The sequence below is a fragment of the Penaeus japonicus genome, unplaced genomic scaffold, assembly GCF_977035675.1.
Source record: "Penaeus japonicus unplaced genomic scaffold, GWHDUDI00000001_assembly GWHDUDI00000018, whole genome shotgun sequence".
Taxonomy (NCBI): Eukaryota; Metazoa; Arthropoda; class Malacostraca; order Decapoda; family Penaeidae; genus Penaeus; species Penaeus japonicus.
The window spans coordinates 1,613,649-1,623,648 of record NW_028234420.1 but is presented as its reverse complement, the minus strand read 5'-3'; the positions used below and the strand labels follow the sequence as shown (position 1 = coordinate 1,623,648).

The 10,000-nt window shown below is 39.0% G+C and overlaps 1 protein-coding gene across 46 annotated transcripts in view; it reads left to right on the top strand.

The window, feature by feature from the left end:
• The window catches only part of LOC122257594 (uncharacterized), a 199,458-nt gene that overhangs the window by 180,144 nt on the left and 9,314 nt on the right, over positions 1-10,000 (top strand). For 20 of the 46 annotated variants that reach the window (XM_086546460.1, XM_086546465.1, XM_086546456.1 and 17 more), the window contains 7 exons: positions 2,127-2,291; positions 4,696-5,302; positions 5,612-5,772; positions 5,901-6,417; positions 6,550-6,722; positions 6,892-7,092; positions 7,528-9,405. In XM_086546460.1, coding sequence (XP_086402586.1) covers positions 2,127-2,291; positions 4,696-5,302; positions 5,612-5,772; positions 5,901-6,417; positions 6,550-6,722; positions 6,892-7,092; positions 7,528-9,405 — 3,702 coding nt within the window. The remainder of the gene's footprint in view (positions 1-2,126; positions 2,292-4,695; positions 5,303-5,611; positions 5,773-5,900; positions 6,418-6,549; positions 6,723-6,891; positions 7,093-7,527; positions 9,406-10,000) is intronic. The other 26 variants (XM_086546464.1, XM_086546448.1, XM_086546449.1 and 23 more) reach the window with 9 other exon arrangements.

The window sequence follows — 10,000 nt, the reverse complement described above, 5'->3', positions numbered from 1 at the left end:
ATTTCTTGTTTTTTAGAAGAGGAACACTAATTAGAAGAGGTTAAGTTGTTTGTTCACAGAAAAATATGGAATATTTAGAGAGACACACCAAATACACCTTTCTCTTCTTATTCATATTGATTTTCTTCTGTCCTTCTTGTTCTATCATTAAAGCTATGTTAGGTTTGTTTTCTATCCAGATGCATAAGAAGTATTTGCTTGAGAAAGGAGCCTTCACAAACTTGCTAGTTTCATCTTTCTCATAGAAACTGTTACAGAGAATGAATCATCTATCCGAGTGCTTTAACCCATTCGTACCGGGTGACTTCCTATCACGTCATGGTATTATTTTGCTCCCTCCGGGTGACGTCCTAGCTCATCATAATCTCTCTCTCAAAATGTATGTTTTACGGAATTACGTATGCATATGATCATAGGAGTTCTGTTTGTTTAGACACATTATTCACTTGTGAAAATAATGTAAACAAATACAAAACCTCCAATTATCACCCAGTTTAAGCTCACAGAGGCCCAGCGCAGCATCGCGCCAGGAGAGATCTCATGCTTAGTCACTGTGTGTGCTTGTTATCTAGCCGTCCAGAGCATCACTATGCAAATATAAGCCCCGGCGTGAATGGGTTAATCAAAGCTCAAGGCACTTGGTGTCGTGGTTAGATTCCCACATTAAATAGACACCAGGGAACCCCATTGCAAACTGGGTGGCACCTATGAGCAGGAGAATGCCTTAGATGCTCAAGTGAATTCTTTGATTTGAAATGCGCAGCATTGTAAAAGGACCCGAATGCAACTAATGGCACACTCAACAGAGAGTCCAAGACTCCTCTAGGGACAGATTTTTGGATCGTCTTGGATTTTGTACTTCTCTTTGCCTTTGTAATTTGCTTCATTTTCTTTAGCTGTATGACCTCTTCGTGATAACCACATTTCCTTATGTAATTTGTAGTTGTGGTTATCGCCTCTCTCTATCTTTCCTCACTATCTTTATAGGTAATACTTACTTCATCATGTTTTTTGTTTTTTTATCTTCCTTCTCTATTCTTTTTCCTTAACATACATTGTCCAAAGGTATTAGAAAATTATGCACAAGTATACAAGATAGGCCAGAAGCAGAGTATTCACAGACTATCACACGTATTTAGTGTTACGAGTTGTAGGTAGACTTCGACAAGTAGTCGGGCATGCATGATAAAAGCATGGTGAAAGAAGCACTGAGCATGATGCATTAAGCCATTTATTATGAATAACACCACTTGATCTCTTTTTGTCCTTGCAAAAGGCTAATGCATTATATTTTGTGTTTATTTGTAAAATAATTTTAAAACTTATTGATGTCATATTTAAAAATTCCATAATCTTATGATATTCACATATTTGCTGTTATCTAAATTGTACTAAAAAAAACTAAAACAATGTTGTTATCTAATGCTCCAGTTTATGTTTTTTCTATAATGACCTTTTTCTCTCTGTTTTCGATACCTTTAACTTGGTCCATGCTGATTCCCTCTCAGAGTTCATTGTTCCCCCCAGAGCTTTTCAGACTGATGTTGTTTTTCATAGAATTATCTGTCACTTAGGATTTGTGATGAAGTCATGCATTTTATTACGAGGATGATGATTATTATTTTACTTTATTTTATTTTTTATTATTTTTTTTTTTTACTGGTGAATAAACTCAGTTCTTTGTAGGCAAAACACTTAGAAATAAGATAAAATCAAAGATAGTATTTATATATGTATTTTCTATGCATTTCTATGTAAGCTATGTATTTTCAATCCATTATAAGCTACTGCTTTTGTCATACATAGGAAGTACTTGTGCTATGATTATGTGTCATTATGCAGTCAGCTTGATGATTCCTTGATTTGTATTTTCTTTGCTATTGTGCCTTATATTATATATATTTCCTTTTTCATTCAGTAACAAGATGATAGTATGATAATCTGATAACCAAAACAAAGGAAAAGAAAGAAAAGCTCTCAAACCTAACAAGGAGAACTTCACCCCTAATTCCTGAGCCAAGCACTCTTTCTCCCCTTTTTAATCTGCTAACGTTTAAGAAAGACCAAAAAAGAAATCCTGTCTAAGCTGTAGTAAATGTAGTGCATGATTCCTTGGTGGTTCCTAGGTTGCATGTGAGGTGGAGAGTCTGGAGTGCAAGCACTCCCTCCAGCTGCCTCCAGATCCACTCCACATGCATCCACACCATGGTGGTGGAGCGGGTGGTGCCCTCACCATCGTGGTAACTCCCCCCATACCACAGCTGAGCCAGGGCTTGCTGCCGCAGCCTCAGGTAATTTAGCTGTTCATTCATTTCACGTTGGGTGTGTGTGTCTAGGTGTAGGTGTGCCATCTTGGAGTCTTTTGTGTTTTTATTTATTTATTACTATTATTTTTTTTTTATTCTTTTTTTTCTGTCTGAAATATATTATATAATTGTTTCTAGCATTGTACTTGTTGCTATTTTTTTGTTGTTGTTTATGGGCTCTCTCTGTTTGTTTGTTTGTATTTTCTTTTCTTCTCTTCTCTTTCATTTTTATGTTGTTATTGTCTTCAGCTTGTCTCTGTATTTATTTCAACCCATATCAATCTATGCTTTTTTTTGTCTGAAGTGAAAGATCTGTTGCATAAATGTTGTGTGCATATACTTTCTTTGAGATATCTACAATAGGAGTGTGAGGAGTGTTGCCATGTCTAGTTCTCATCACAAGTTGCTAGTCTATAGTACTGCTCTTTCTTTACTTAATTAGATGAGGGAAAGCAAAACAAGCTTTATTTTGTCGATTATTATAATCTGTACAGTTTTTTTTTTTTTTTTTTTTTTTTTTTTTTTTTTTTTTTTTTTTCAATTGTATACTCGTTGTTTTTTGTGCGTGTGAGTTTTCTGCTGTTTGTGGTGTTTTAGTTCTTTTACGGCGATTCTATTATTTTTATTTTTATTATTATTATTGTTTTTATTATAATTATTATCATTATTATTGTTATCATTATTATTATTATTATTATTATTATTATTATTATTATTATTATTACTATTATGAATATTATTATTATCATCATTATGAGATGTACAACTATTACTGATATTATCATTCTTATTGTTAATATGACTGTACATATACCTATGGATGATTTTACTATTATTACTGTAATCGTTATTAAAGATAATGATTATGTTCTGTATTTTTTTTATTATTATTATTTGCTTTATTATTGCTTTTGTTATTATTATTATTCCTGGTTTCATTATTGTTATGGTTATTTATTTCCTTTATTGCTGTTAGTTATACTAGTAGTAATAAGTGTTGTTTACAATCTATTTAAAATATATATTTATGTATAAACCTGTTTGCATGAGGTCTCAGAAGGACAGGGCGTCATACTTTCACATTGTTTTATGATAGTTTATCAGTGATATAATATAATTATTACTATTAACTTTTATTTTGGATATGGAGCTAAATTTGCATATAATGGATATTGTGTTACACTGATAAATGTTTTCTTGTGCATGGTTACATTAGTACAGGTTTTGTGTACAAGTGATACATAGACACATGATATGTGAGTGTATGTATGTATGTATGTATGTATATATGCATATATGTATATATATAATATATATATATATATAATATAATATATATATATATATATATATATATATATTATATATATATATATATTATATATATAATATATATATATATATATATATAATATATATATATATATATATATATATATAATATATATATTATATATATATAATATATATATATATATATATATATATATATATATATATATATATATATATATATATATATAATATATATATATATATATATATATATATATATATATATATATATATATATAATATTATATATGTAACTTACACACATATTTATCTATGTATATATATGTCTGTGCGTGTATATATTTTTGGCGTGTGTGTTACCTATATTTAAGGAAGCCCCTTTTTGGAAATTACCTGGTCTCCAGGAAACTTTTAAACCAACTCAAAATATAATGGTTCTTATCATCTTTCTAAGTATCCTTTGTGAGGAGAAAGAAAACTTTTTTTCTTGGATGTAAAAAAGAAAAAAAATTCGCCCCTTCAGAATATTAAAGATGGTTTAAAAAAGAGATAAACACACACACACACATATTTATATATATATATATACACACACATATATATATATATACATATATATATATATATATATATATATATATATATATATATATATATATATATATATATATATATATACATATATATATATATGAATTGAACATACACATACATACTTACATATAGCCCCCACACAGGTACTCACATGAAATAAGAGCAGTAAATGAGTGATTGAGTAAATAGTCAAATAGATCTGTAATTGATAGTAAATGTGAATAACTGATATCAGACAGGAGGGGACAGGACCAACTATTTTATTTGCATCTGTGCTCTTTTTCCCCACAGCATCTCAGATTTAAAGATATATCTTGTTCCACGTGTCTTATATATTTTGTCCTCTTTGACTTTTCATGTGAGGGTTTTCCATGAGAGGGCTTCTATGTCTGTTATTTAATGTCTGTTTAGATGATTAGATGTCCTTTAAATGTTCCTGAATACTGTCTTTTTGCTTTTCCTCAGTGAGTTTTTATTGACCCATGATATCTTCTAACAGGGTGTTGTCAGTATGGGGGCAGAGGAGAAAGGAACACTTCCAGCTGCTGCTGTCACCAGCACCACAGTGGCAACTCCTGTTACTTCAGCGATGCTGCAGTCTTCACAAATTCCTGCGATGTTCATGGCTACGCCAACGCCCATGCCTGGCGAAGTCTTATCCACTCCACCAGTTGCAGTTGATGTTAGCTTGCCGGTTGCAGCAGATGTGTTACAGAACTTTCCAACCGGCTTCCAGCCTGGTTTCCAGCCTGGTTTCCAGCCCGGCTTCCAGCCTGGTTTCCAGCCTGGTTTCCAGCCCGGCTTCCAGCCCGGCTTCCAGCCTGGTTTCCAGCCTGGTTTCCAACCTGGCTTCCAACCTGGCTTCCAGGCCGTCCCTCAAGGCACTCTGGACCCAGCCATGATGCAGCAGGTGACGTCCCTGCCCCCAGATATGACCTCTGCTGCCACTGCTGTCGGTGTGTTGCCAGGAATGGGTCTCCAAGTAGGAGAATCGGGTCATGTTACAATGTGTCCAGCATCTGGACTTCCTGTGGGTGTTTCAGCACCCATGTGTATGCCAACACAGGTGGGACTTGCACCTGAGGATTCGTCTGCAATACCTCCTGGTGAGCTCAGTTTTCAGTATGCTTTATTTTCTGTTTTTTTTTTCATGTGCTTTCTAATGCCATTAAAGGAGGAGTGAAAGTTGAGGTGAAATTTTTAATAAAATTTAGTTGTCTGTGTAAATATAAAACTTCTCTCAGTACAGTCACAAGCAGATAGTACCATTGCCTTTTATTTCAATTAAGTTTTTCAAGATGATCATGGTTGTTGTAAGAAATTTAGAGGAGAGTATTCCTTTGGACCTCTCTCAGTCTGACTCTGATGCTGGCTGTGTACACATTTTGATTAAAAACATTACTTGATCCCAACAGGGGTAGGTATGCCTGGAGCAGCTCTTGGTCTGCCCACAGAGGTGAGATTGGTGGCTGTTCCAAACCCAGAGCAGCGCAACAAGATGGATTTGAACGCACTTAGAGAACAACTACAAAAGCTTGTTCCAGGTGCACATGTTACTCTCACACATGAGCCACAGGTAATGACCAGTATATATATATTTCTCTGTATTTCATTCCTCTGTCTTTATTTTTTGAGTGGATGCATTTATTCTAAGGAACCTGCTCTTTAATAGATATTACCAACCGTTGTGTTTGTTTGTTTCAGGAAACGGTTAGTAGTGGATCATCTGGAATGGAAGGCATGAGACAAGAGTATACGCAGTCACAGTCTCAGCCCTCAGTAGCAATTCCTTTGACTGTCATGGATTCTACGAGTAGTGACGGCATGCCAGGGCCTCAGGCACAGGGTCTGGAAGCACCAGCTGGGGTATCAGTGGCTCCAAGCATGATGATTCCACAGACGGTGAGATTACCGACGGGTGAAACAGTCGCCTTAATGACGCCGGTCATGATGGAGTCCGGCGTATCAGCAGTGATGCCACTCCTGGATGGCACTTCAACCCAGGCTCAGGCTACTCTGAGGCCAGGTGGAGTTGGGGATGCTTATGCCTGGAGATCAGCTGTTGCATCCCCCGTTCCCCTCCAGGACCATGTGGGCCTCTCCAGGACACCATCACTCAAGGACTCGGAAGGAGACTCCAAGTCAGACCCTGGCGACAGTAGACAAACCAGGATTGCACGGTTCCAAGTCACAAAGGTGGTCGAGGATGCTGTTAGAAGGGGTGAGTTGACTTTCTGTAGAATTTGAACATCTGGTGTTGCTGACAAGTGAGACTTTTTTTAGTATGGGTGTCGTTCAGCATCATAACAAACTTTGATCTAGTAAGGCCACTGACCTCGAACTCCTCTTTCAGCTTCTGACACGTCGACCTGCAGCACACCAGTCAGCTCCCCAGTTCGTCGCACTGGTCGGTTTGCCATTACGAAGGTGGCGGAGTCAGCAGGATCTGGCAGTGGCACTCCTGTAGGTTCAGGCCCTGGCCTTGCTGGGTCTCAAGCACACTTGCCTGCGCATGCAGATTCTCTGGTACTTAATGTTTTTAATACATTTCCATAGTTTATGAATTATTTTTTCACCAAAGAAATATGACATGGGAATTTAGTTATGGGTGTTTCAGGGACACACCTGAAAAAGAGAATAATGCTTTTCCTTTTGTAAGATTAGTTGACTACACATTGTCCTCTAAATGTTCTAGGGAGGGACACCTTCAGACCCCCCCTCTGCCGGGCCCTCAGCCCCTCCATCCATGACCTCCTCCTTTGTCTCTGAGGACACATCAGCTACAACACCTGCCACACCCGCTGCTGATGGAGATGCCTTTAGTCAACAGCCTTCAGTAACAAATGACTCTAGCGAGGACCACATACCAACTCTGGGGGATAGTCAAGGCAGTGTAGTATGTATCAGAGTGCAAAATTTGCTTTTGATGATGAGATTGTAATTGACCAATTAAAAAATAGTTTGCTCTTTACATATTAAGATGATTGTTGCTCATGTCTGTCATGCATTACTCAAAAAATCACAAGAACATCTCTGATGTAAGTGTGCAGCTTTAGTGATTTGATTACATTAATGCTGTACGAAGTCCTTATCTTTTATGTTTTACTTCTGTTTAGTAGAATTGTTATTCCCCAGTGTTTCACCTCATGAGAGCAATTTTGGTTTTGATTTTTTATGCATGATTGTATGTCCAGTACATTTTTCATTGCATGAATCATTTTTTTGGTTAACATGCATGCTTGTTAAGTATTATTAATTTTTGATCAATTCTAGTCCGAAAAGCTACGAACATTGTTGAGATTCACACTAAGAGTTGTTTTGCTTTCTATAGGTTGTTACTAGACCCCCTGGCGATAGCTGGCAGCCCCAGTCCCAGCCCTCACCTTCCTACCCCGACCCCCAGCAGGCATGTGGGGCACAGGGCGTTGCTGTCCCCCCCCACCCAACCCCTCCGCTTTCACAGGCTTCCCCTAAAACCCCCCTTTCACAGACTCCCACCAAGGATAGCTACAACTTACCCAAACCTAAGACAGACAGTCAGTCTGCAAAGATACATGCATTCAGAAAGACCAGGAACCTGAGAGTAGACATTCCTGAGACTCCACCCTCCAGTAGCACAAACACACCAGACCTTCATTTCAAAGAGGCCCCTCCAATATGCATTACTCCTGCCGAGTTCAGTGACCACAACTCATCTCAGATAAAGGTAAAGCCATCAAGTTTTTCCTTTGAGAAGCAGTCTGACAAGAAGAAAGTAGCATTGCCCAAGACGCCAAATATTGTCAAGAGTAAATCTGGTCCATGGAAATTTTCAGTAAGTACATCTTATGATGCAGATACAGAGGACCTTGCAGAAACGACAGGAAGTAAAGATTCATCCAAGTGTCAGAGAGATTCAGCTGAATGTGGGTATCCAGCAGTGTGCTGCAAGAGTGTTGAAGTACAGACTGAATGTTCAGAAGGATGTAAGAGCTCAGTTTCCCCAGCTGCTGCACCAACACAGACCTCCCCAAGTGTAACGAAGTGTTCAAAGCAAAAGCCTGTGAAAGGCCAGACCAACCTGATTCCTCCACCAGTGCCTCCACGAAATCGACCCTTGAAACCTGTTCTGAAGAAAACGGAAAGCATTAACTGGTTAGATCGTAGCAGCAGTATTGTTGACCTAAGAAACTTGTTCGAAGAAGTCAAGCAGTCAAGAGAGATGTTGCAAAAGTCTCGAGAATCACTAAATCGTTCTGGGGAAAGACAGTCACTAAGTGTATACAGCCCATTGTCTCGCACCAAGAGTGTAAATAACATGCAACATGTGGGCTTAAGAGCAGCACGAGATTCAGGACTGTCTCATTCTTCGTGGGAGCTTAGTGAGGCACGTACTTCAACCCCTCACCTTCATCCACTAAGAACAGTGAGCAGTGTCAGTTTTACAGAGGATGGACAGTTTGGGATGCATTCACATGCTCAATCCTTAAAACAAAGTCCAGCTGTGAGGAGACTAACAAAGAGGAGCCATCACCATGGTGTACATGAAGAATCTGTATATCATACAGTTCATACATCATCCCATTCCTCACCAACTCCACGCATCAGTAGATCTCAGCATCCTGAAACACTGCATACTCCCGCATTCCAGGATGATGTATACTACACCATTCAGGGTGGAACAGGTGTGACACAGCATTTCCAGTTGGAAGAGCACCGACCCTGGTACAGGATTAGACCTCGTTCAAGGACACACTCAAAGAACTACTACCCAACATCAAGCTCTAGCAGTGAAGAAGGCTTTGCAGAAGACGATTCCCTCTATGAACCTCTTCGAGAGTCCCCCACTATGACATCACCAGAGGCTTACAATCCCCAATTTGCATATGAGGTTCCTTACCCTTCTCAGCGTTCACCCAGATTCGCTAGCCAACTGTCTCATTCACCTCCGCATACTTCCCATTACCCTCTGTCACCTAGGAGTCCTATGCATTGTCATTCGCCAAGGTCTCAAGGCCAACCTGCTCATTCACAGCACTACTTTTGCCCGAGTCCTCAACATTCCCCACAGTCCCCCCCCTGCCCTGTGCAGTCACCACCACACTATCCTTCCCAGCCCTACCAATACCCACCGACCTGCATGACCCTTAGCTATCCCCAATCTCCCAGTAGCCGAGCGTGGCCCCCGTCCTCAGCCCAGCTTGACATGGGCCACTCACACTCGTGGACCGTAAGTTCCCTGCACCTGGTAAAGTTTGGGATGCTCTGGGGTCCTGTCGCTGTCTGTGTGGGTTCCTGCATCCCCCACACCCTGTCCTGTCTGTCTTCTTCAACCTACTCTTGTTAAATGTCTATGATGGATAACCACAGAAAACATTTCATAAAACACCATCACCTGTTGATGAACGCTTCATACTGGGGCTGACCCAAAGCTCTGTGGTATGGGAAGATGGCCGTCTTGGTTTACTTCTCAGATGTAAACAAACAACCAATAAACAGACTGAATTTGCATGCACACAAGAGGGATTTAATTTGGCCAGTCTTCCTAACATACCATATCCTTCAAATTGTGCATCCTTCGTTCCCAGCGCTTTGGTAGTGCTTGCATAGTGATGGGATAATAGGCTTACCCTTAGTAGCAGTTCTAACCCACTAATCCATTTAACAGGGACTTCTTTCTTTGCAGGTCAAGGTGTTTATTTAACTCACTAACAGATTACAAAATGATTGCAGTATTTGGCAGGACTTAGATAGATATAGAGTAGAGCACTGGTAGAGAATGCAGCTTTATCAATATATTGTGTGTGTGTGTGTGTGCGTGTGTT